The sequence below is a fragment of the Platichthys flesus genome, chromosome 2, assembly GCF_949316205.1.
Source record: "Platichthys flesus chromosome 2, fPlaFle2.1, whole genome shotgun sequence".
NCBI lineage: Eukaryota > Metazoa > Chordata > Actinopteri > Pleuronectiformes > Pleuronectidae > Platichthys > Platichthys flesus.
Genome location: NC_084946.1, coordinates 22,381,515 through 22,408,933, shown reverse-complemented (window position 1 = coordinate 22,408,933; position 27,419 = coordinate 22,381,515). Strand labels below are relative to the sequence as shown.

Here is a 27,419-nt window from a genome sequence, read left to right as displayed (position 1 = left end):
ACGAAATTTAAGTATTTTTGTGGAATACTCCATAATACTTCAATACCATGAACATCAATTATGTTAAGTAATCCTGTATAAATTCGTATTTTAAAACCATCTCTGTTCCACAAAATCTCATTGCTTGTTTCTTTCATGACATGTATTCAAATGTCAAGAGATATGAATGCAGTTTGTTTAAGAGGCTTCTCCATCTAGACAAGAGTGAGACAAACTGCCAACCAAAACATTTCCAGCATCAATGTGGTCCGCTTTAAAACCGCCAAATAAAACATTTAAACTCCTTTGGGCCTCTAAAAGCCCACTTTGTCCCATTTAGCAGTGATTGTCCATTTAAGAAGATTTTTTCTAGGCACTGTCTGAAGTCTGGGCGCTTTAAAGTAGCATGTAAAGCGCCGCCTTGGGAAGTGTTTTACTACATTGAAAACCCTTAAAAAACGGATATAGCGATGGGTGTGCACAAGTCAGCCTCGGACCAGATGGTTAAACACTGTGAATAGCTGGTGTGTGCAAACAATGCGCAGGATACCAAGCTCTGATGGTTTCCAAAATCTCTCCTTTTCAGGTTTTTATAGGATCAACTGTGGCATCACCCCCATGAATGGCCACCCGTGATACATCAATGCACTGATCTGATATTGGATCAGGAGTCTTACTGTATAACTATTGTGGCTGGATGGAGCAGGTTTATATTCACAGCCCCAGGGGCAGTAAGAGTATCCTCATACCTGCACAGGGAAACACAGGATGACACCGCTAATTCATCTCGGCAGCATCGTGACAGCTGGTGCTGGAGAGAGTTCGGGAAAAGGGGAAATGGTTGTGATGAATGACTTTCAGAGTGCGGCCCCTTGCTATAGCAAACAAGTCACCCAGTCCCTGCAGGGCCGATGCCACCTATTTGCCGCTCAGAGAGAAATTAATGAAAGGCCCTTTGTGAAATAAATGGTCCCTTTCTGCCTGACATTTACAAATGAATCGGTCTTGTAAAACCAAATCCCTTCCCTTTGTTCTATTATTTGTGGAGGTGTGTTTGCTGCGCTGGATCTCTGAACTGCAGGGTAGTCAAAAAGCACTCACACAGTGGTGGGGTTTTAAGAAATTAATTAATGTATTAATAGTTCAGCATTTTGGAAATCATGGGCTTTCATAATGCGACGGAGATGAAAAGATTGATCAATCGTGTCAGGCACGGGTCTGGAGTCATGATATAGGAGTGGGTGCGGTGACGGCATGTAGCTGGTTTGACACCAGTGACTCATTCCCAACCAGCACTGGAGCTGCAGCTGATTCACAGAAGCGCTGGGCAGACAAATAAACTGTTGTGAGAAACAAGTCATGGCTCATCACTAAAATTGGACTATGGATTAAACAAAAAATATAAAATGTGTTAATTTATGAGATCTGAGGGTTTGATATACTTCTTGTTCTCAACTATATTCTCAAATACTGATATATGGGTAATAAGCTAAAAGGGGTCCATTTTAAATTGACTGCATCAATCTTCCTTATATCACTCTTGGAAATAAAAGGAAATTGTAGGAAATTTGTATTCTTTCCAAATTGTCACACTATTACTTTAATTCCTTTAATAACTTGGCAAGGAAGACAATAATATTAAAATCCTAAGCCTTATGAACGTTCCTACATATTTTAATGATTCTTACCACAAACATGTATACCTTCATCACACATGCACACTTCCCTGTATTCATGATAATATATATCCTTAAATCTGGTTTGTTTTTACAGGAATACATGCTCGAGTACCACCTGCCCCTTTATCTGAGAGGCAAGTTGAATCATAAACGTCTTACCCTTTCAAAAGATTACACAGAGTTGGCTTTTGATGTTTAATTCTGTACGATCAAGACCCTCTCAAGCGGAAATCCTCCACGGATATCCTGTCACGTCCTATTAATTTCTGTCTCTGCCCAGCTTAAGATCAGTTTATAATCACAGGCTTATCAGATGCTATTAACCAGCATATTCTGACAGATGGAAAACAAAGAAACAAAACACTTCATCGATTCCTTGCCTGGACCGATGCTTTTATTCCAGCTCTGTCGCCGCAATTTGTGTACGTCCAAATTCTGTGTCTGTTCTCCTTGACAGGGGGATGTCAGACAAGCAGAGGAAGCAGGGCTAACGAAGGAGGGTCGATAGAAGTCCAACAGGCTGACATCTCTCTGGGAAAACTCACACAGCGCCGTCACACACACACACTGTCCAAAAGGTCCAAACCCAGCTGCACGTTGGGCTGCACCTACATGGATCTTTCATTTTGATTTCATTTCTGTCTGCATTCTAACGGCTCCTCTGGTGAAACAGGTATTGGGAGCAATATTATGGCTGATGGCCCCCGTGAGTGTGTGTGTATGTTATATCTGCAGGTGTGTGTTTGTGTGCAAAGTAGGCTGCTAATTGCGTATGATTTATTTGCTTTCGTCCCCCTAATAACTCCTGGTCTGAGGCTGACTGAACAGGGAGGTGGAGGTTGGAATTAAAAAAGACACACCTCTCTAATGATGAATATATTTCTTTCACTCGATCTCAATCTTGGTGTTAAGATTTGCATCAGTTGTGCTTCGCTGTGTGTCGTACTGAATATCATAATCAGCCCTTTTTCAGCTTTGCATCAAAGGTGCCGGCTGCCGACCTGCAGTGATCGACTCTCAGTTCCTGGGATGAAACAAAGACCAATCAATCAATAGACCTCCCGCTAACATTAGCTCAGCGCAAGTGTGTTTACAATTTTGAGCTCATTTGCACTTCAGGTACTTTGCCACAGAGGTTAACCGGGGCTAATCAGGCTACATCCATGCAAATGCCTTTTGAAACAGTGTTTTAAAGCTCTCTTGCACACAAACACAAGAAAAAACACATAGATAGTGTCATTGTGGAAAAACGTGTGAGGTAAAGTGTCCTGCTGATTCAATGTGCTTTCTAATGGAGTCCCGTTGACTACAACAGATGTAGTCACCTATGAAACCCCGGAGAGGGGAGGCAGGAAAGAAACATTTTGTCCATAAAAACCAATCGCCTTTGGTCATCCACCTGCACACGTAGCACACACAAATCCCAACGTGGGGACACACACAGACTGAGACACTAAAGAAGACGGTGGAAAAGAGAAACACGGAACCATTCTCTGAAGCTGACGAAACCTTTTCTCCCTACAGCTCCTATGACATCCTTTCTGTCATTTGGAGCCAGACGTCTCTTTTTTTCCCATCTCTGATATGAAGGACAACCCTGTAGGAGGCCATTAAAGACCTCTCATCAGCCTAATTAACTACTTGTAGGTGGCTATTGGCTCTGTTCAGGACACTTGTCGTATGTCTTATTCATATATAATTGCTCCGGCAAAATTGCGTTGTCCTTCATTTACACATCATTGTGTCATTCATCTTCGTTGACGAGGAAAGTGAAAGGTCTGTCCTTCCATTTATGCCACTTTAATGATCCACTATCATTTGTGTTATGAAGTGTTGGCTCATGCTGGAGAGAGGTATATCCGTCTAATTTAAATGAGACAGTCCTTATGTCCTATTGGACTCGTTCTAGCAGGCTGCTGATGCACCTCTCGTCATCAGCCTTCAAAAGGTGACTGATGAGAGGTTTAATTGAAAAGACTGGGATCTGAGACAGTCAAACAAACAGATAAACAGAGAAGAGAAGGTGGAGAAGGAACGAGGGGATGAGTTTCTGTCAAGGCCATCCGTGGCCACAGTAAACAAAACTCAGCTCGTGTTGGAATTTGTAACATTTGTTGTTTTTTTTTATCCCCACAATGCACAAATAGAGTTTAATCCCTCAGGGAATGGTTCTTTTAAAAAATGCAACTCCTGGCAGCAATTCTGCACGCTGCTTTAAAGCTGCAGTAAGCAAAAATCTGGAATAAGCAAAAGTAAAAAAATTAACTCTTCTCCTGCAACTCTCCCCCCCTCTGTTCTAGGCCCCTGCCCACACAGCGAGGCCAGATGCGCACTCTACACATGCACACGCAATACGTAAGCTTGACCAGAAGTAGTTGTAGTCAAGGGTGTGTCAAGTCATCTGGGTTTTTTATTTCTTCAAAGAGCACCTTCAACGCCATGGTCGATACTCCCATGAGATGTCGGACATCTTCACAAGCCTCCGTTTGTGTTGTGTAAACTATTAGCAACTTTCATCACAGCCTCTCATCACTTGCTTTTATGGTAAATCAACCAACAGAGCCTAGTCAACCATTTAACACAGAACAACAAGGAGGTGCAGAGGTCTAGTTTTATCTCAGACCGTTTAAAAAAATTTAACTTACTGAAAGGTTATTATGGATTTTTTTTTACATCCTAACAGTCGCTGCAACTCAGAGATCCTGATGTCCTACTTAGTGGGAGTCAAAAGATTCTATAAAAGATGGGATTACGTTTATTTGTTATAAACAGAAAGATAAAAGAAACTGTATTGAGAATATCAGAGCAAAAGGCTCCATGAAAGCCAGTTTGTTCTAAAAAATCCATTGTGAAACACTGCCCCCTTGTGACACCATCTGATATAAGTGCGTGTCAAGTGGAATAACATGTTGAAAAGCCTTGAAATCAAAGTCGAGCTTTGATGAATATCTGAGTTTTCACTGACAGATCATCAGACTTTTTGTAATGAGTTACAAGAGAAATATTAGATCAAATGGAAGTTACAGTAAATATCAAATTTAAAATCTAGTTGAGCCTCAGCCCACAATCTTGCAGTAAATGTAATAGTGATAAGCTATAGCTGATCTTAAAAGAGGGCCCCTCTGAACCTGTGATCTGAAAATAATGGCCAAGCAGAGGAGATAAGTCACAGACAGCGATCTGCATTTCAGTGTCACTATAAATATTTGTTGGTCTTGTGCTGTCACCTCTCAGAGGGGAGGTGCGCTGCGTTAATGGCCACTTTCTGGCTGAGTCCATACTTTTTCTCAAAGTCATTTCCATAACCTGAAATTTTAAATCCCTCATCTCATTTCACTGTGTTCATTAAGAGGTCAGGGGCAAAGAACTGAAACAACACGTGCATACACTACATGCGCTGAACAGGCAGTTTGGTAGGCACAGATGCATTTACATCCACTAATTGGATGTAAGTAAGTGTGTTGTTGTGCCGCCTGCATTTTAAACAAACTAATGAAAGAGTGAGAATTGGACATCCATCAGGCTGCACAAAAGCACTGCATTCATACAAAGACAGATCAAATACATCACAAAATGATTCCACATTACAGAGACGCAAATTATTCTTTCTATTTGAAGATAATTTGACAGTTTAATTAGCCTAACTGCACAAGGTGTAGAGCAACTGTTGCACCACAAGCGGCAAGAGCGGCCTGAGCTCAGCACGCACTCAGTGTCAGCGGCGCAATATTCATTTAATCTTTATTCTTTGTGATGTTATAATTTGTTTAACCGTTACATTGTGATTTACCATGCTGTTCTTTTAGAGACAATTTATGGACATCTAATTTATCATGGCAAATGCTCGAGGATAATTACATTACAGTTTCCCTGATACGATCTTTGCCCAAAGGCAGCTTAAAAGAAATGCCGAACCGTAACAAGCCCTCACAGTAGATGGTAAGGCGAGCTCTGGCATTTAATTTGTCCTTTCTGTGAAAATAAAGTATTCCCTCTCAGTCGGGTCTGGGTATCTGTCCGTTAGAGCCTGAGCCTGGGGTGCACGGATGGATGCTCTTGACAAGACAGGAGAAGGGCGTAACCGGAGCCACTGGCTGGTACTGTTGACAATGCTGAGCTGGGGAGAAAGGGAAGCTGAATCTAATGGCCTTTGGCCCGAGCAGGAAGCAAGGGTTTCGATCACTTCTCTGAGGGAGGCTCAAATTCTGTTCTGAGACAGAAATGCTGCAACCCTAACCGCCTCTTGTCAGGGCGTTAGCCGAGCTTCACTACTGATCAATCCCTGAGCAAGACACACACACACACACACACACTAACACACAGTAACATATATTCAACCACCAGACTGAGATGTTGGACAGAGAGACGGAGAGGGAAGAGCGATGGACAGAAAACCCAGAGAGACAGAAACCATTCAATCTACACACTTTATCCCCCCCGAGTCCACCAGCAGCGAAGGCTGCAGGATCGTAGTGACTCTTTAGTAGATAAAATAAACAGGCTCCAGCAGGAGTTCAAGGTTCTCCACACTGGGACCTGTGGCGTTGCAATTTGCCACATTACAAAAAATAAATAGACTCTATTGATTTTCTTCATAGGGAAATGACAGTGGTAATACATAATGCATGCTGTGGGGTGAACTTAGGCTGCTGTATAGATATAATCAAGCCTTTCCAAGGGTCTAGCGAGCCTGTTAGCATTAATGGTGCGCTCTCTTTTTTCTTGTAATTGATTTGCAGATGTCATATTTTTGCACCTCTTTCTAGTGCAGGATTTAAAAGCTGTAATTATTTATTGATTCTTTAGTGATCACTGATAACATTTGATTACATTTTTGTGTTTCAGCTCCTCCCTAATGGATTTTTTGATCACTGGAAAAGAGCTTCAGTTCATATAAACTAAAATCTATTTATAAAGTGCTGAACAACATTTACAACTTTAGACTTATTATAATATAATATTATTAACATTGAGTTCCATTAGCTTATGCATGCAAAACTTAATGTATGTAGTACATATGTAAAGAGAACAATACAGTTAATCTGATATGTTGGTATGTCTCTGTATCTAAACCTGAGCAAAGACAACACAGATATAAAAGTGGATGCTGCATGTCCTATCCACCAAAATGGAGGAGGCAGGTTTTACGGACTCTACTGTAGGCAGCCACCAGGGGTCCAATCGAGATGCTTTGGCTTCACTTTTGGGGAGCTGTCATGTCGCTCGTCTTTATATAGTCTGTGGTCTACATATTGGCACTGCCATACCCTTCAATATTTGACAAATTCTGTGTGTTGCATTGCATCTTGTACAGGTAGAAAAAAAAGACTGGATTTCTAAATTATCCAAAATATCCTTCATATTTCATCATGACACCTAGGTGGCATGTTTGTGTATGTGTGTGTGTGTGTGTGTGTATTTATATGTCTCAGCATACTTTTGCATAATCAATGTACCTGTTGAGCTACCAGGTATCTACACACAAAAAATCACCAACCAAGTGTCTTAGATAGAAATATTTCCTTAAATAGCTGCTTATCAAACCTGTACTGAACAACGCCTAGAACATTTTAACCTTGCTATGGAGACAAATTACACAAACAGGGAGAAAACATTGATTCATTAGAGCTGCATGACGGTGCATGAGCTGAAGGAATAATCATGATTATATTAGATGGAGGCTGCCTGTCATACAGAAGGACTCAAGGGAAATTGCCAGCAGAGGTAGTTAGTCTGATTAGAGCAGACACATAAATGATTACTTGTCACTCGCGTTTGTCAGGTTTTTATCTTTAATGGAGTGACCTGAAACCTGCAGGCTTGTACTCATCATTCCAATTAGAAACAATATATACATTACAAACAGGACATTCATAATCTGTACAAGACAACTCACACCACTAAGGCTACTACATGAGATTTGTTTCTAAATACTCATTTGCAAAATCTACCAAAAAGAAAACAAGTCTCACCCTCTTTTTGAGATTAACATTAAGTAATCCACAACTTCATCAAATGTTAGTCTTTCATACATGACGTGGAGGAGGCTTTGGAAAAGCTTCATTGCGGTTTGTACTGTTATCAGTTATCTCAGATATAGCTTCCCCTGCGACTCTAAATGGACAAGTGGTATAGATAATGGATGGATGAATGGGTAGAGAGTATATAAAAGCGGTATTCAATAGAGCACATACTATTCCTCCACCAAGGTCAAACAGTCTCCATAAGAAACCACATGTACATCTCCTTTGCTCAAGTCCTATCCTCCCACCAAGTTTTACGTAAATTCGTTCAGTAGTTTTTGCATAATCCTTCTTAGAACCAAGAAGAATCAGTCAACCAACAAACCAACCAATCAGCCAACCAACTGAACAGTCAATCAACCAACCAATAAACCAACCAACGAATCAACCAAATAAACAAATTAAAAACATACCTAAAGGCGTCCTTACAGAGGTATAATATATTTGATACTAATACAATTATACAGTAACTGTGACCTGTTTGTATCTTTCTGATCACACCTGAGAAGATGTTTACTAAACGTGTGGGTAGTAGGAAACTGTAAAAGACAGTTTTATGATATATTCAGAACTTTGTACTTTTTATAAAAACTACTTATCGTGGGAAGTTTGGATCAATGGCTGTTTGAAGATACTTGGTGCAACAACAGATGTTCTACTCATTTAAATCCAGAGCCTGTCACAGCTTCATGATAATGTGATCCAAGAAGCATCGCCGGCTAATTCAAAATAAGACGTTATGAAAGCAAGAATGAGTTTTAAACTGCACACAGTCTGAACACAGTCTGCTCACTGCCTCCCCACGTGCTGATAAAATGGTAGACTGCACCGCAGTCAGAGCACTTTGTCTAAAAAGGGATATCAACAGAGGATAACAGCTGGTCCTATTTCACCTCAAGGACATTGTCCTCACAACCGACTCTTTTTCATTTATGATACTGATTGTCAGTCCTGGACATAATTCAGGTTTTTATCTGGAAAAGATAATGAACTCTGACTAAAAATATGTAAAGTAAGATCTAAAGTGAGCTGTCAAAGCTAAAGTTAAACCTCTCTTTTATATGCAGAGGATAAATCATGCTGGCTGTTTGCGTCAACATGCAGGATAGCCTCACAGTGAAGGTACAGGCGACACTACTTTCAACCTTCATAAAGTTAGTTCTGTTGTTTTCCATTTTACCTTCACTACCTTCACAATAATTCAGTTTTACTGCAGAATCATTAATTTTCTTTTTGCTTGCACGCGCTGTACCACGCAAATAAAGAGACTGACTCTAATTATTTGTACCTTTGTGGAACGATCTGCTTGGGCTAATAAAGTGTTTTCACACGTCTCCTTTACTTTTCCAGGTTTCACCTCCATTCGTTCACCATCCAAGACCTTCATTTCACATCCACAGTCTTGTTTTCCCTAAACTCAGAGTGTGTGTGCTGCTTGACAAGATGCAGCCCTCCACTGCTCTCAACTTCTAAAGATCCTAACCTCATAATGTGATAGCTGCTTTCATTCCAGGCTGATGCTTTGAAACATCCTGATGAAAATCACCGGTTGAGACAGATGTTCAGTGTTTTATGTTATGTCACTTTGCTCGTCTTGTTTTTTTTATCTTTCCTGTGATAAGAAATACTTCAGTTTAAGACACATTAATCATATTTCTGATTCAGACAGATTCATGACACTGATTTGACAAGTCTACTTAATCACTTATTATATTACTATCAATCAATCAATCAGGATTTAAATAATACCATTCAAACAAATCAAATGCATTTGCAAGTGCTTTACTTACAGATAATTGACAACATATAGAATGTTAAAATGAATTACAAACATTAAGATTAAGAGGCTAATTCATATGAAAGCAATCAATATCAGAAAAAACAAAAATAGAATAAAGTTAAGATATTAAATATGTATAAGCAACACAAAAATGCTCCGGCTGTAGCTAATGATTATTTTCATTTTTGATTAACTTGCAATTATTTCCCAAATTTTTTAAATATCATCTTATCCATCCAATCATAAATCTTTATTCAATACTAATTTATTATAATTCAATTTTGTGTTTTATCAAGAGTAGTTTTAAAAAAAAACCAAATCAATAATCAAATAAGAAAAAACAACTCAAATTTAGAAAATCCAGAGAATTATCAGCACTTCTGCTAAAAATGTATATCATTTTATACATACAATAATCCAAAATGTTTGCTAATTGTATGTATATGAATTCAGTTTTAAACTTCACAGTGGCAGTAATTTCTGTTGTTGACTAAAGCCTTGGTGCCACTCTCATGCAAACTGGCACAGAGCACTGCAGTCACAGCACTTTGTCTAGAAAAGCATATCAACAGAGGGTGACAGCTGGTCCTATTTCACCTCAGGGACACTGTCCACACACCCAACTCTTTTCCATAAATGATACTGATTGTCAGACCTGGGCATATTTCAGAAAAGATAATGAAACCTGAATAAAAATAAGTAATGTAGGATTTATAGTGAGCTGACGAAGCAAAACCTTTCTCTCTGCCCAACAAATGATCAATATTGTTCTTCCTAATGACCAAAATATTTATTTGGCTGCTGGTTTAACAACTTCCTTCACTTATAGTCAAATAAGTAAGGATACAATCATGATACAAATAAACGGTACATTAACAAACAACACAAATCCTGATGTGATCGGGTCTAACATTAGATGAATGTGTCATGTACTTGTTTTTACACGCTGACATAATTGCGGCTCATGTAACGCTAGTACATCCATTAGCAGTCCTCACGTACCTATCTGTAACTGTGCAAAGGTCAAGCAAATCAATAGGCCAATAGCTGGATATTGTCAACACTACTTGGTAATTCCGAGTTCCTCCTGAGTGCTCTCTGATGTGCATGGGGCAGCAGTTACATAACCAAAAATGCCATAACAACAGGAAATGTGTGACTTGCATCAGACTGCAGTTAGATTTGATCTGAGCAACACGGACACTTCTCCAGTGGCTGTTTAATTCAATAAAAAAACGCTGTATGCCAAGTATACCAATTAAGTAATGGAACCTGATTTTACTATGTCTACTCTTTGTTATTTACAATGGCGTTTCATTAAAGCAGATACGCTGACTTGGAAAATTTCCTTTTATTTATAGCAATGACTCAGGATTCTAAGTAACTGTCCTGCAAATTAAGGCTTTCTTCTGAATCAGTGATTTTCTACAAAGTTCCCTTCTCTTTTATAAATATTGTGGCGTTCAACTTGAGGAGTAGATTTTACAGGACGTTGTCATTTCATTACAATGAAATCCAGCAGGTGATCGCCCTTGTTGAAATCTATCAGCCTCCCTCTCTTCCTTTTTGGGCCACATTCCAATTTTAGATCCCAAATAGAAATATAACTGACAACCAAACCATCAATTCTACCAGACACATTTGAGACGCCTGCTGTAAATTAAGTGTCCTACTAAAAATATGTTTGTTCCCAGAAATAGTGAATATTTCAAACTATTTGGAACGCATTTCTTACCTCTTGGAAGTTTTCAGGACCACACTCTAAACCTCTGAAGGTACACTCCAGCAGAATGTCCTCAATGCGGTGACGAGTGCGGCTGTAGAATTCATCCATGCTGAAGCGAGAGCCCGGCAGACGATCGGGCTCCGGGGCAAGAGGAAACCCGGGGGCCATACCTTCCTCGAAGCCCAGCAGAGGTCCCATGAAAATCAAGTCACTGTAGCTCATCTGAGACTTTCGCACATAGTTGTAGTTACATAGGGTGACCGCCGGAAAGGTCATGTTCTTGGAAAATTTCTCATCCAGCATGGTGATGTGATCGTATGAGAGGTAGTACATGATCCTGTCGGCCACCTGGAACAAGAACGCAGACAGCGCCATGGTGAAGACCGTCGCCCACAAACCCTGACGAATCCCAAACTTCTTCCCCTCCACGAACACATGGTTGGCACCGTGGAGCGAGCAACCGCTGCAGAAAGCGGCCAGGTCATCCACCTCCCCCACTGCCTCCTCTTCCTCATTGTAATCACCCACCTGACTACACCCATCCAGGTAGTCCTGCGTGTCCCTGTCGCCGTAACCCTTCTTGACGCGCTTGTAGTGGTCATCAAATGGGTCTTTGCCATATCCTCTGCTGGGCTCGTCGTCCGCAGCAAAGGAGATGGTGCACATGATTCGGACCGGCATTGTGGCAGAATGAATCAATTATAACGCATAGAAATATTAAAGCATAAGTCTGGTCCTTAAAGAGTCCAACGTCTTGGAAGGAATGAAGTTATTCAAGAACAGAAGTGGTGACCACCATCAGTTGAAATAATCCTGGAAGTCACCAACCAAACACCTCTCCAAATGTCAGGGAAGTCTGAATTCTGCTTCAAAGTGGGCTGACTCGAAGTGTGTCCATCAAAATACAGACCGGATCAAACACACTGTCCCAGATGACGTCAAAACATCATGTGAAGTAAAGAGCACAAGATGAAACTCAAACCACCTCAAACCACACACACCGCTCACCGCCACTCACATCTACTCTGAGTTGAACTGAGTTGCCTTGCCTGGGGTTTGTCCTTGTGTCTCTGGGGCAGATCCATCCCTTAGTACAAATTCAAAGACGAGGGGAGTAGAAGAAGAAGATGAGGAAGAAGAAGAAGAAGAGAAGAAGTAGGAGGCTGGGTGGGGGGGTTGGGGGGTTGGGGGTAAGAGGAGGAGAGCAAAGAAGGTGCGGCCATAGGGAGTATAGGAAACAGAATACTCCCGCAGGGCCCAGCCACAGGTCACCCTGCCGGGGCAGTTTCACCATTTACAGGGGAAAAAAAACACAAGGTTTCACATGGTGGAGGAGAGACAGTGAAAGAGAAAAGCAGCCGGTGTACAGTAGCAAAAAGCTCTGCATAGGCTGTTTATTTCTGCTGATTTGACTGTGCGGCGTGACCTCTCTTCAGAAGGAAAATGAACTCAGCACAGTTGTGTAATTGAATGCAAATAATACTTAGCCGTTACTGAAATCACCTCAGGCCAGCAACCGAAAAATGTTCTCATTCTGGAATTTGTCAGAACACGTTATATTTTTTACAAGATCTAATCTTACGATGTGTCATTTCAGGGAAATCAAAGCGAACCAGTGATTTCTTGTCTAGTACCAAGTAAAGTGAAGGGATCAGAATAAGGAGGAAAATCAAGGAAAAAACTCTAATTAACATCAGATTACTTTCGAATTACAAACCCTCACATAGCTTTGAGCTGTTTTATAGCGAGCAGCTTTACTGAAGATATATATGAACAAGTAGGAGAGAGAGAGAGAGAGAGAGAGAGAGAGAGAGAGAGAGAGAGAGAGAGAAAGAGAGATCTTAAATTGATCCTCTCGTTATTGACCATGGGGATAAATGCAGATTCCCAGAGGTGGTGTTGGTTGTGATATGAAAAGGAAATGTAAGAGACCGATCCATCCGCATTGATTCACCTCCATTAGACTGCTGAGATTATTTACAGAAAGACGATGTTGCCAAAGAAGGAAACCTTAGACGCAGTCGGGGGGGGGGGGGCATGGCGGTAATCTTTACAATAAAAACCTACAGCTAATGATACCACAGATACCTCGGAGGAGCAGCCACATTAAACCTGTAAAACCAACGGAAAGCACATTACGCAAACCAATCCATGTTGTTGAGCTTTTAAAGGCATAACAACCCGCCGGCTTGTTTTCATCAGGCGGAAACCGACATCCACTGAGAGGGTGAGAATGGCAGCAGACTTGGTCAATATGTGTTTAGCTACAGCTCTGAAGCTTGAAGAGAGCAAACAAAAGCACAGAGGCCTCGACCTTGATCTGGCTGAGTCGTGGAGCCTGCTAAACAGCGCCTGGTGGTAGCCGCTGGTTTTTGAATATGTACGGCTGTAGTGATTACTAGATAGCCTCTGGCATTCAGCCTGACCTAACAAGAAGGTCACAGCGCTCCCTCAGCTGCAGTGTCTGGACCTTCTGAGAGGTGTCACTGCATGAATATTCACACACGCTAACATCCCAGATGTGGCACAAGATGGCTGCTTGTGATACTGCTGCGGGGGAAATTTTACTGTGCAAAGGCATTCACTGACCCCCTGAATGAAATCTGATGATTGAGGTTCACGTCCGTTCTGCCAAAATATCTTAATTACGCTGTCAGGGCAGATTTATTGATGCGTACAGGGTGGCAATAAATCTCTGCTTTGTTTTGACTTCTATGTTCCTCTCAAAGAAATAAATCCAGAACCAAACAAGATTGTCTTGCTCAATTCTTCCCCATTTAACTATGTTTATTCAACCCGGCCTGTCATTACTCATTGCTCTCACATCATGCTCTGCCTCAGTAAGCATGGCGATGTCCACCAGGGGGCAGCAGTGGCACATTTAATCCTCCTCTTTCTGGGGCTGAAACTGTTTTGACAAGGCATCAGTGTAAAGGAGTGAAGAGGGTAAAATGTGATGAAAACAGCAGTTTCTACTCGTTTCTACTCTCACTATGTATTTTTTGTTAACATTGTCACGTAGTCTGAGCAGGAGCATGTCTCTTTTGTTAGAAGTTCATATCAAAAGAGGTTTCCTGTGTCAAACCCAAGTTTTCAACTGCAGAAAAAGCGTAAACAAAGCTGCCGATTAAATTGAAACAGTCATTGGATTCAGCCACTGATTAAATACAGCTTTGGGCTTTAAATCAACGGTAAATTGTCCCTAAAAACACATTTCATCATTACAGGAATTAAACAGCAACACCACTCGCTTGTTGGACCATTAACCCGCCCTGATTCACATCCAGCTGGAGACCATCTTCATCTCCTTGACCCCTCATTTCCTGTGAACTCTGTCAACCCTCGTTGAAAAAAGCATATAAATCAGAAAATGTATGTTCCGACACTTTCAGCCTTCTGGGGAAATCATTTGTTTCAACACACGACCCCTGAGCCAACTTACAGCACAGAAAACAATACAAAAACAACATCAACTAAAATCATGAGAACGTTTAGAGAGTTCATTTTCACATTGGGTCAAAAGGTGGCAGTGTTGGGATGCGAGTGTCCTCGGTCACAGCTAAAGGATGTAACCCCTCGGGCCAGGATTCCAACAGGGCCGTGCATCTTGCCATGGTCAGAGTGGGAAGAGCGCAGGCCAGATGAGGGGGGGGGGGGTTAACGCTCTCTTTCAAGTCCCCCCCCACCAGCTCCGCTTTCAGCTAGGATCGACCTGGAGTTGCCATGGATACATCCTGGCCGTCAGCAACAGAGGATGCACAAAGCCCATTACTCAGAACATGCATATAGTCACACATGCACATGGGCACGCACACACACACACACACACACACACACACACACACACACACACACACACACACACACACACACACACACACACACACACACGACTCATACACACACACACACACACACACACACACACACACACTGAATGGACGTGTGATGCTTTCAGATAATATCTGTGAACCTCATAAATCTTCTCTCAATCAGAATTTGAATTGAGGCGAGAAGGACAATCAAGATAACAAAATAAAGATATTACAAAAGGAAAAGACTTGACGCACAGAGGCAACGTCATTTCTCTCTAAAAGGCAGTTTTCAATCAATAGCCTAGCATTCATATCCTTATTGCAGGATTCAGTGAATTCGGTCTTAATCTACCACAGCATCTTCAGTCCATTCCCAGAAGATGCTGTGGTAGAATGAGGAAGGGGCCAAGGCAAGGATGCCGTTCTCCAAACCACAATATTCCGTCTTAATCTTTCAACATGGGGATATCTGATACACACAGCTTCATACGCTGAAGCTCCCCTGATAGGAGCAAACAATACAGAAAGAAACAATGGCCTATGTTTTAAGTGAGCTGTTGTGGCCCAACAGCACATTTCTCATTTAATGTAGAGCAAAGGTGACTGAGCCAACGCTACAGAAGATAATTCGTAAAATTTCGTAGATTTTCTTCTCAGCTACCATCAACCCTTTTTCTGTCTTGGGTTTCCTGCACAGCATCTTAAACCAATATTTACCCTGCATGAAAGATGCTGTTAATGACTCCAGATGTTACATACCCGGCTGGTTAACACATCTATACAGTGCCGTGTGAGCTCCCTCTCACATGAAGCAAAGCTCACATACACAGAAATCAATGGAAACTCTGCATATTCCTCTGTGTGTGTCAACTTCCTCTCTGATGCATGCTGCGAACCAACGTTGACCCGGTGCTACTATTCAAGTGCCTCGACTGGGAATCATCGTGTTTCGTGTCTGACTTGAATCTTCTTCATTGAAAATAATCATCTCCAGCACATTCTCGAAGATCTCTGCCCTTCAGGAATCCAGTTCTATATTTTCAATACACAGAGTTAGACTTGTGTGGCTTGTAAAAGATGACAAGTGGAATCATGTTTTTAGAACAGAGGTTTTTCAAGCGTGTCAGGAGGCTCTTGATGCTGGTAGCCAAACTTCTGGTTTTATATATTTATCTATATAAAGAAGAGATCATTGGATTGAGCCCCCCCTAGAAAAGTGTTCATGATAGATATTTGAGCCTTGTTATATATTTTGGTTCCTCATTACATTACATGTCATTTAGCTGACGCTTTTGTCCAAAGCGACTTACATTTTTTTAGAACAGTCAGCATTTATGAGGGGCCATTTTAGGGGTTCAGTATCTTGCCAAGGACACTTAGGAATGCAGATGGGAAAGAGTGGGTTTCGTACCGGCAACCTTCTTGTTGCAGAACACCCGCTCTATCCCCTAGGCCACGCTTTCCCCACATGTTGACTTAAAAGTTGCAGCTTACCTTTCAATAGGAAAAGTTTCCTTGCTTAAAAGCGTTTCACATCTCTTGATGTCAAGAAGAGGAAAGCAGTGAATTTCTACCCCTTTTTTTTCCATTACACCTTTCCCAAATTAATCACTAATCCGCGGTGCACTGTAAGACTAAAACACAGATATGCAAGGTTTGTTTATGTCTCCTCTGCCGTCTTTTAAAACTATGTTTCTCCCACATTGTGAATATAGGTAGAAAACAAAGCACAAAGCGAGAGGTGTGAAGTGTATACTGCAGCTGTGCTCGAAAGAAATATGAGGAAAACACAGTGGCATCCGAGTACCTCCTTTAAACCTGACCTTGACTGATAGCAGACTCGAGGACAATGATAAAATGACAGACCCACTGTAGCAGATTCACTGATGGGTTCACAGTCGAGCGTGTTAGCCGGTAAGCTATCATCAGAGGAATCTGTGTACTATATGATGTGTTGGTGCCTCAGGACGTCGTCATGTCTGGCTGGGGACCATCCTCACCAGCAGGTATCCAGGCTCAGGTAAGTGTGATATCCGTAAAAAATGAAGCAATATACTCTGAGGCTGACCCGGGTGCCTGAGAGCTTTGAGCCATTGCCATGGTAGCCGCATCCAAAATTGTTTTCTAAAATTATATATGGGTTATTACTGAAAGACTTTAGTTCGCTTTTTCCTTTCGACCACTCATAACACTCTACTTTACAAGTCACAATCACCCAATCACATGCACAAACAGAGCACCTGTACACAGCACTTCAACACGGCACCATTCCTACAACAAAGTAACATGGTGGAGGCAGATTTTTGTCCTTTTGTCCATTTATTATGATTCACTCAGGGCTTTGTCAACTCAGCTAACTTAAGTTGCACATCATAATACAGACCTTGCCCAGAACTGTTGTTCCGCTTCACTCCACTCCATCAAAGACCAACATGCCGGAAAATAATCTCGAGGACCAAACAAAAACAAGGTGCCCCCGCTCAGAATTAAGCCTGAAACATGCTTCTGCGTTTTCACGGGCCCGTAAGCGCAAGAGCCCTTCCGGGTCCCTTACGTGCTTATGTATCCCTCCTTACGTGCTGACGGGTGTCGACCCCCTTTTCTAAAATTTACGGCAAAGCTCCGCAAGCTCACTCAGCCCGCAAGGCTGTGATTGGTCTGCTCTACATCCCTTCTGGAGCTGCATTTCCGGTTTCATGCCCCATAATACCGGCAGAAATCACGGAAGATTTAGAAGAACCAATATGGACCAAATAGAAGAGCAATTGGCAGAAGATATCCGATAGTATGATCACTTGTATAACCTGTCACTGACTGGCGGATTTGTCTGCCAGAAAAAGGCTACGAGGAGCCGCAGTGGCTATGCAAATAAACAATCGACGAAGAAGAAAGAAGGCGTCTCTAAGGTCGTCTTCGACAAAAAGCATTACTCCGCCTAGTGTTCTGGCGCGGAATTGCTTTGTAAGACGCGCAACGGTTTGGGAAGCATGAATGAAAACGAGTCTTGCGCCACAGCGGCGTGAAAAGACGCAGACGCAGTCGCAGAGCATGTTTCAGGCTTTACACACAGACTGATCATGGTCAGTAGCAAATTCAATGTCAAACACAATCTGGCTGGTTCATTTGTAAAAAGCCAACAGCCTTCAGGTAGAAAAACTGCTCCCTGAAGCAGCTGGTTTGTGTCGCTACCTGTTTAACAGTGCCAAGCAGATCTTGGTTTGGACACCCGCTGACTCTACCATCTCAAGCCTTCAAAGAAAGGGCCTCTTTCTTTTCTTGCACACTGCAGCGACGTGGCTGCAGATGACAGGGAAAACAGACGGGGGGGCTGCTCAGTGGACGGTGAACAGTTTAAAGAGGGACTTCATTGTGATGCAGACTGAAGTCAAAGACGCTGGCAAATATTTGCTCGTGTGAGAGCGAGCTACAGGAGGCGCGCGAGCATGCTGCATCTCAAGTGGCATGGCTATTTATGACATGCTTGAAATTCACAATGTGTAGTGATGACTATCTAATGATGATATGCAGCTGGCGGCAGTCGGGCCATCAAGTGCTTTTAGTGTAAGAAATATAAAAAGAGACTAGACTGAGACGGAGCAGTGGTGTTAAGGTCAGTGTAATTAGCACTGCACTTAAAGTGGGGATGGATGGCAGAAGGGGTTATGGCGGATGAACACAACTGAAATCAATGGAGATATCATACGTCGACTTTGGAAATCAATGGACTCCATGGAAACACCAGTGTGTTCGGTCAGAGTCACAACCTTTTTTTTCTCTGGCTGTGACCGACGTGTTGAATGTGAGCCGCCGGGTCACAGGGCCATGACAGCCGCTCTTTGATTGGCTGTCCAACCTACTACCTCCATGGTGAGGTCCTCTCTGTCTCCTGTTGTCATCTGCACACGTTCCAAATCAGCCTTTTCTCCTTCAGTCTATTTGATCCACTGTGACTTTATGTCTCTCTCTCTTTCTCTTCCTCCTGCTTCTACCTAACCACCCCTGCTCACTCTCTCACTCTCTCTCTCCCCCTAAGAGGAATACTAGCTGGGTATGCAGGCTGTCTTTTAATACAAGAGCCGAGAGGGACACAGCTATCAAGCTGAAAGGTTTAAATATGTCACTCGGTGCCATTTTCATAAAGCCAATTTATCAGGGCAGGCCCAGAGTCACACAGCTTGGGGATCTCGCCACTAATATCAGTGATTACTGAGTCTGCTTCCAGGACCTCCATCTGCATTATTTCTTACATTTAAATGCGCCGCTAACTCCTTCCATTTGGAGGCATTTATTCACTCTAAACCCCTTAAGTTGACAATAAGGATTATTTTTTGCAGGTTTTACCAGCCATATTGAATGCTTATTGTAATACATGGAATGTTTCTGACTCGTAAAAGGTTTTGACTGTGTCTTGTCTGACATTAATGCAAATAACACAGAGGAATCACCATATGTAGTGTGACTTTTACATGTATTTTAAAAGCCTTTTGAAAATGTTTTTACTGTATATATTCGACCAGAAATTAGTCTCAGTGCATAACTTTTATTTCAGGCTAAAGACGTATCATTAATTTTGCACTGCTCTAAAATAAGACTCAAGTCTGCTCGGAACTCAGCGTGGGTCGTGCTTTTTTCTTCAAAGTTTAAATCCTGTGACACCAACACCCCCGGTTTTCTTTACAAAAATAATAAATTATGGAAATCTACCGGCCTAACTTTTTCACACTCGGATTTAAAGTTTTAATTTACTTTATTGCCACAGTTTGCAGTAGTACATCCTGTGACAAGATCATTTACTCTTTAGCTGCTTTCAGGCATGCACTGAAATCCGGCCCCCAAGTATAAAGCCAGCAGGAAGTCTGTAGAAGTCGATGTGAAAACAGATTCAAGGCTAGCGATTGATGGCACTTATAATATATATATATATTGTGACATACGCAAAAATGAAAAAAACACTAAGATGTGAAGAGACTTGATTATAGGAGCCGTCACCGTCAAGTGTTGATGTAATGTTAACAAGTCACGTGATAACCGCAGCAGAATTAATATGCGACATCCTGCCTGTGCCACCAACCCTCACCTGAATTCTGTGGACTTTGTTGTTGTTGTGAATGAGTCTAAACAGAGAAACCCCCTCCCCCGCTGCATTGTGCATGTGTTACAGAAAAACTGCACCTATACCCAATTCTCCGGAGTTCCTTAGCAGGATGTGTCTGAAAAAATCAGGGAGTCGACTGATAGATACAGTGCAGATGGTACTTTGTACAGTCTGTCACTACTAACCAGCTGGCTAACTAATTGCATGTGGGGAGATTATTTATATATTTTTTAAAAATATCATCAACATTAGTTTTTACCATGAACAATTTAGACCATGGCGGCTTGCTTTGTATTTCCCCGGATCAATTTTTGGGTGAATTCCCCAACCTAAAGTTCAATTTGCACCTGTGCCATTTCTTGTTGCAAATGACTTAAACATTAATGTAATTTCAAGTATTACCTTCTAACAAATGGTTGCAGAGCTCGGGCAATAATGTCCACTGTTGTACTGATCATGCCGTGATGAGTCAGAGCTTTGGCAGGCACCAACTCATGTCAGCGGCACTCTAATCAGTTATGAGCTAGAACACACATTGCTGCTTTCCCGAGGCCAGGGCGCTAACAAGGCCCATCAGAGCAGAGTTGTATACACACATGTCAAGGCACAGCTGGGAGCAAGTACGTGCACATGTTGTAAAAGCCTAGTCAGCACCAATCTGAGTGTTTATTTCCCCCTGTCCCTTTGTCCTTCAGTCACTCATACGTGCACACACAGTCAAACACACGCTGACAACCACTCCATCACTGTTACAAAATGTGCAGGACCCTTTCAAGTGCCAAACAAACATTCTCTCCGGTCCCGCCGCCCATTCCTTGACACATGATGGACGCTCAGCTGAGCCAGATTCAATGGCCTCATCACGGCCCATCACAAATGGATATCTGAGCGAAAGCACCTGGTGCATCTCCATTCCCACTTTTTCAGGCGGGAGTAGGAGAGAAGGAGGACTGAAAAGGGGTTGGTAAAAAAAGAAAGAAAACAGAGAGTAGAGAGGGTGCCAGAGTGGGAGGATGGGAGCCGATGCTAGAGCTTGGGTCTATTTGTCATGTCAGATAATATGACAAGTGCTCCAAGGGGGAGTTTATAACTAGATTATTGAGAGTACCTCAATTTATTTGCAGGACTAAGAGAGCAAGCCCTCACAGGACTGCACCGCCCTCATCACTTTTTGAAACAAGATTAGATTTTTGCTCATTTGCTAACCACATTACATTGTATCATCAAGTAAACCCCCAAATTTATTAAAGAAGTGGATAAATTAGCTCATTGCGGGAAGGATCTCTGACAGCCCCCGGTTTTTGCCAATTTCACTAAGAGGGTTGCTCAACAGCCTGTAGCCCCGGAGGCTTTAACAATGCATGCTCCCACCTGGCCAGCCATCCATCCATCCATACATCCATCCATCAACGTGATCAATCATCAGTCTGCTACAGTTAGACATTCACCGCTTCCATGACCCCATTTACCGTGGTTAACAAATACCGCCACGTCTGAAATTCCCATCCGGGGCAAATTAATCTCCATCCCACAGTGGAGCAGAGGTGCAGCTGGATGGAAGGTTTCAGTCACACTTCAGTCAGCAAAAACCCGCTGTTCAATAAGCTCATAATGAGTCTGTGACCGGTTGCTCCTTTAAATGTAACCTCCAGGGATCAGCTTAGGAGAAAGAAAGTGTAGAAAACAATTGAGGGTGCAAAATTCACATTCAACCAAAACTTCAAAGTGACCAATGACGTCAAGAAAACAACAGTAAAGGAGATATATGAACTCAAGGACAGCTGTTATTTTCTTTGAATTATAAGAATGTGGGGAAAGGTCATTTCAAAAGTCTGTTATTATTTTTGCTGCCGTGTCATATCCAAGCTGTGAAAAAGAACTTTCCTTTATCAAGCTCCTGAGAATGTCCTGAGAATTAATGCGATGTTTTAACACTGTACATTTACCTCCTCAGCCTCTAATGAGTTGTAGATGGTAAAAAGATTAGAGAGCCATCAGCTAGTGAAGATTAGGATCCGGACAGGCCCTGACAGCAGCTCGCTATATGAGATTTACCATTTCTTCATCCCAAATAAGGGCCGGACTGCTGATGAGAAGGGGGCAAAATCAATATGCCCTCCCCTTTCCCATGCTCAGCTGGAGCACGAGGCACTAAAAGAGGGTCAATGATTTAGAGGATCTCTCACCCCAAAGAAATTAATAAACATGAGGCTGCAGGCTTGTGTTGTGGCATGTATGCCGTACACATCAGAGGAGGTGAGAGCGATTGGGGAAAGTTAATTCAGCCTCCGAAGACGGCCGGCACAGAGAGACACAAGGTCACTTCTATTTCGTGGTGGTAGATGAGACGGTTCTGACCCTCATCTTTTTTAATTCTTTCTCACTCGGCATCTTATCCTTGGCAAAAGTTGCAAAAAATTATTCTTCAACTGCATAAAACCATTAGTTTTTGCTTGGTTTATGAAATATAGTGCTTGGATATAACTCATCAAGTATTTTAAAATGCAACTTTCCGCATCACATGTGTAAATGAACGTGTTTGCGGCATCTTGAAGCACACAGCATGAAGATGATGCAATAACAAAAAAAAACAGATGTAATTTCAGGGGAAAGAGGAATACAATTGCGACTGTGCATTAGAAATATAGCGGCGCTTGATGAGTAAACCCACACGCCGTCGACTTCAAAAAGAGCCAGTGATTAAACTATGTCCCAAGGAGGTGCAGTGACAGCATCAAGTCGTTTGCTATTATAACACCATGACCAATTTACAAGTCGGATGATATTTGCATCAGAGGCAGTGAAAATTCCTCAGTGAAAACACAGCTTAGGGAGGCAAAGCATCTTCTGTTATCAGGCTGATAAGGACAGTGCTACTCGCATCTTGCTTATTTTATTTTATTTTATGTTTCCTAGTTTTCCTTCCGCCTGTAAGCTCTTTATATGTTTCTCTCCGGCTAAATAAGAGATGTAGAGAGCTCAAAACCGGTTGTATGGCCACACTTTATTTAACTGATTTAGGGCTTACGTAGGTTTGGGTTTACCCTACCATTGTTTAGTTTAATAAAACTAGTCTTTAGTACGTTTCTTATGCAAGGGAATGAACTGACTGCCCTCATCGGCTTTTGAAGTCACTTTAAGACACTGTACCTAAGGTGATGAAATGCTGCCAATAAGGGATGGCACCAGTCCTCTTTGAAAAATGCTTCAAGCAACTACCTGGCTGGGTGATTTAAATTCAAAGAGAAAAAAGAGTCCATACTGTACAGAGCGTCCTGGTTCATTAGGGTTCTGTGCTGAGAAAGCTGGATATTATAGAGAGGAGCTGGATGTTAAATAAAGTCACGGAAATGAAAACCGAGCTTGTTTTCTGTCAGGCAGCGCAAAGCTGATGCTAACCAGGAATTTCTGAGAGATGACTGTGGGAAGCTACTTTGATGTAATTTACGAGGTTCCAGTAATGAGGAGGTTGACTTTGGTCTCACTGGTCCCCCCCCCCCCTCCTTTCTCTCTCCTCTCTGTGCATCATATGACTGAATGTCAGAGGGTGACAACGCACGTCTGTCCATTTGTTAATACTGTTCATCTGCAGGTTTTCCCGACCAAACACAAACTGCCACTGTTTGAGCTAGTGGGTCACATTAGCCTCCCGCTCAGGGCTAAATACCTTCACCTGCTGGATGAGGCTGTACAGCGAGAGTAAATAAGACATCATCTGCCCTGACACATAAAACCCACACAACTGTACTTGACCCGGCTCTTGAGCCAGGCACTTAACCCTGAGCTGCTCCAGTTGAGCTATTCTAGGTCAGGAATTAATTTTTATCACGTGTGAACGTGAGTGCACTGAAAAGGTTGTGCTTCCTTATCTGGAATTCATGAATCAATGACTCTCTGCTACTTGTCATCACTTTCTACGGCTGCAACACAGGATTATTTCCATTATCAATTGATCTACTGATTATATTTTCAATTAATCCATGAATTCAGTTTGGTTACTCGACAAAAGTCATTATATATTGTAAATTAGAATTCTAAGTTCTCCCAAAACAATAGATAAGGCTGGTCAGCAAACTGAAATTAACACTTATGGAAACAAAGAAACAAGTAAATCCAAACATTTGGCCTTTTTGCTGACAAAATACTTAAATAACCAATTTATTTGTTAATTGCTGTACGTAATTGCCTTACGTTTATTAATAAGTGCAAAGCAGGAAACATCTAGATTTAGTTCTGATCTCATGAACAGAATAAAAACCTGAGTTCAGCCTGTATTATTTCATTCTATAAACCTGATTCATCCTGGCTGCAGTGACAGTATCACTCTCGCATATTTCATCATGTTGGATGCTTGATGGGGTTTAGCCTCAACAATGAAGACAAAATAACATATAGATGGATGTAAAGGGGTGAAGAACACCACATTATATTTTAGCTAAGAAGCACTGTCTGCATTTAAGACAAGAAAGACCCTGCACTGAAATGCGTGAAGGAAAGTTGGAGAAGCACAAAGGCTAAGAAAACGGATGGTGATGTTATTATAGCTGCTCTCTGCTCTTTTTGACTTCTGTGTCTGTTTAACTTGATTCAGATATGGGTCACATCCTGGAAGAGATACAATCATTCATCCACAGGATATAAAATAAACAACAAAGACATGAGCAGCAATTCAGAAATAAAAATCCAGTGTGAATAGAGCCCCAGTAATACATCGCAGGAGTGTCAGTGTCAACAACAGAGGATTATAATAATTCACAGATGAAAGGAGAATTTATTACCAATGAGAACAAATTGCATAGTTGTTCTCATATGATAAGAACAATGGTCTTTGCTGGTTATTGTTAAAGGGACAAAATAAAACAACAGACACACTCAAAGGCTAAAACTTCTTTGTGCCTTAAAGTGGCGTCGTGAGAGGGAGTGAAGGGCTGTGATTAAACAGGAACAAAGTAATTGATATTCCTTGCAGGACCCCAGGGCTCTGCCAAAAGAGAGACGTGGGAAGACAGAGAAGAGGGGGAAAAGAGGAAATGTATTACTCAACGTCAGTAATGACCATAAACATATAAATCACGGGGAACTGAGGCTGTTACTGGGAAAATGAATCAGGCACTCCTACGAGGGGGGGAGGTTGATGGGAGGTGCATGAGGGATGAAGGAAGGGATGGAGGAGCAGTAGACGCGAGGAAATGGGGGGAAACTCGCAGGCTTAAACAACACTGCACTGCAGGGTGTCGACTGGTGTTATATCACCTCTCCATTACAATTACTGACATGGCTCTGCAGAGGATTTCTTTTGATAACCAATACTTGAGTCGTGATATATGAAACCCTGACTTCATTTTTCCGAAGATGCTCTAAAATGCAGGAATATACGGATCCTTTGATTACCTCAGTGACATTGCAGGACGCATTTAAAAGAGGGTCAATAGTCGTCGAACCATCTGAGCGGAGGGAGACTAACCTTGTATGTCATTATCACATAGGAAGGACCAGCTGGGACGGTTCAGCCCAGTGATGTCAATGGAGCCAATCCGGTGACCAGCAGCAAATCGATCGTGATTAGCTGGCTTAAAAAAGATCGATGGAGCTAATGACCAGTTTGACTTTGTCCCGATCCACATGAGAAAAAGAAGGACGTGTACAAGAGGGGGCACGGCTCGAACACATCACCTCTGCTGTCCAGCCGGTGTTTCATTAAACACGTATTGAACTACAGCTAATGATTGTAATGAACGATTATTCAACTGTCGCTTAGTTAATCAATTAGTAGATTCATCATTTTGTCTTTACATTATTAGAGAATATTAACACTGTTCCCCCACAGATAATGAAGATCTGTTTCAGCTCTACATTTAATGATGACAAGGATGTCCTAATCTTCTGATTATCCTTTTAATTAATCAATTAAAAGTAGAAAAATGATATAATAATCCCAACAACCCAACAGAATTAAATTTACTATAAAGGGGGATAAATCCTTATATTCTACATAATGGAGTATCAACTTCTTTACATTATATGATCAGGGAAGGTTTTGGTTCCATGGAAAACAATTGAATTTGCTTGCTTGTCCATTATTAGTTAATAGTTCTATTAGTTCTGCAAATGAAGTGAAATGGTGAGCAGCTTATTTTATCTATGAAATTTGGACATGCAAAAGCGTGACTATTCTATTGCTTGGCCGATTAAAGATCAGCTGATATGAGTCAGTACACTGTATCTGTGTGTCCATGTTATGGAAGTCAATATGTAAACTTTTATTTTACAGAATAAACAATGCAGGGAATAATGTTTACAATTGTAAAATATCAAGCCTCAGATACATTTGTTTATCATATGGGTTTGATAATGACATCTTAATAATCGTTGGCATTTTTCTTCTTATCAATTCGAAAATCTGCCCAGCTGCAGTAAATGATAACAGCATAAGGCAAATTAGATATAAACCATATCTGTGTGAACGCAATGGAACAGCGCTGGCAGCCTCGGAGCTTACACTGCAGGCCCCCAAACACAACCTTAACACTGATGCCACATCGTGATAGGTATGTTACTACAAGCAGCAAATATGTAGCTTAGTGGAGAGACTCAGAGATCTTTGGCTTCTCCTTGGAGGGTAAACCCTGAGGGAAAAAAAACTGCCATGGACAGAAAATACCAACTGACAAAAAAGGAGAAATCTGCTTCAGGCTTAATGGAGTCATAAGAGGCTGACAGCTGATGTGACAAGGAACAGCAAACAGACGTGTGGAGGAAGCAAGCTTTTTCAGACATGTTAGCAGAAGACAGTTTGTAAATAAACATAGGAAAACAGTGAGTATCTTAAATAGGTTGCATCACAACGTGAGTGTGTCAGGTTTGAGTGTAGCATCTCACTCAAGTTGAGGGCTTAATACAGCCGCTCCTGAATTATCTAGAGACTTCTTAAATGAACATTCACTCATTACCTACTCAGCACTATAAAGATGGAGGAGTGGGTGAGAAGAGAGTGAGACTCAAACATCTGAAGACATTCCCTCCAGCTGTTCTTAAGATATCACGGTAAAGAAAAACATAGATATACTTTGTGAGGGCTGTGACTTTGACCTTTGAACTTTGGTCACGAAAATCAAGAGATTAAATACAAGTCTCTAAATGATGTTTGTGTCAAATGTGAGAGTATTCTTTGATGGCATTCTAGAGATTTCACTTTCACCAGGTGAAAAATTTGCTTTGTGGGGTCACTGTGACCTTTGATCTTTCCACCAAAATCTGATCTGATCATCTTTGAGTTAAAGTTAGTAACAAATTTAATGCAATTCCCTCAAGGCATTCTCTAA

At 41.7% G+C, this 27,419-nt stretch overlaps 1 protein-coding gene across 2 annotated transcripts in view; it reads right to left on the bottom strand.

Annotated features, from left to right (window-relative positions):
• Nucleotides 1–27,419, bottom strand: part of asic1b (acid-sensing (proton-gated) ion channel 1b) — a 179,818-nt gene that overhangs the window by 36,807 nt on the left and 115,592 nt on the right. Inside the window, exon 1 of one of the 2 annotated variants that reach the window (XM_062406283.1) lies at nt 11,197–11,868. The exons of the other annotated variant lie outside the window; for it this stretch is intronic. Coding sequence (XP_062262267.1) covers nt 11,197–11,868 — 672 coding nt within the window. Of the gene's footprint in view, nt 1–11,196; nt 11,869–27,419 lie in introns of those variants that run through there. 2 annotated transcript variants of the gene reach the window in all.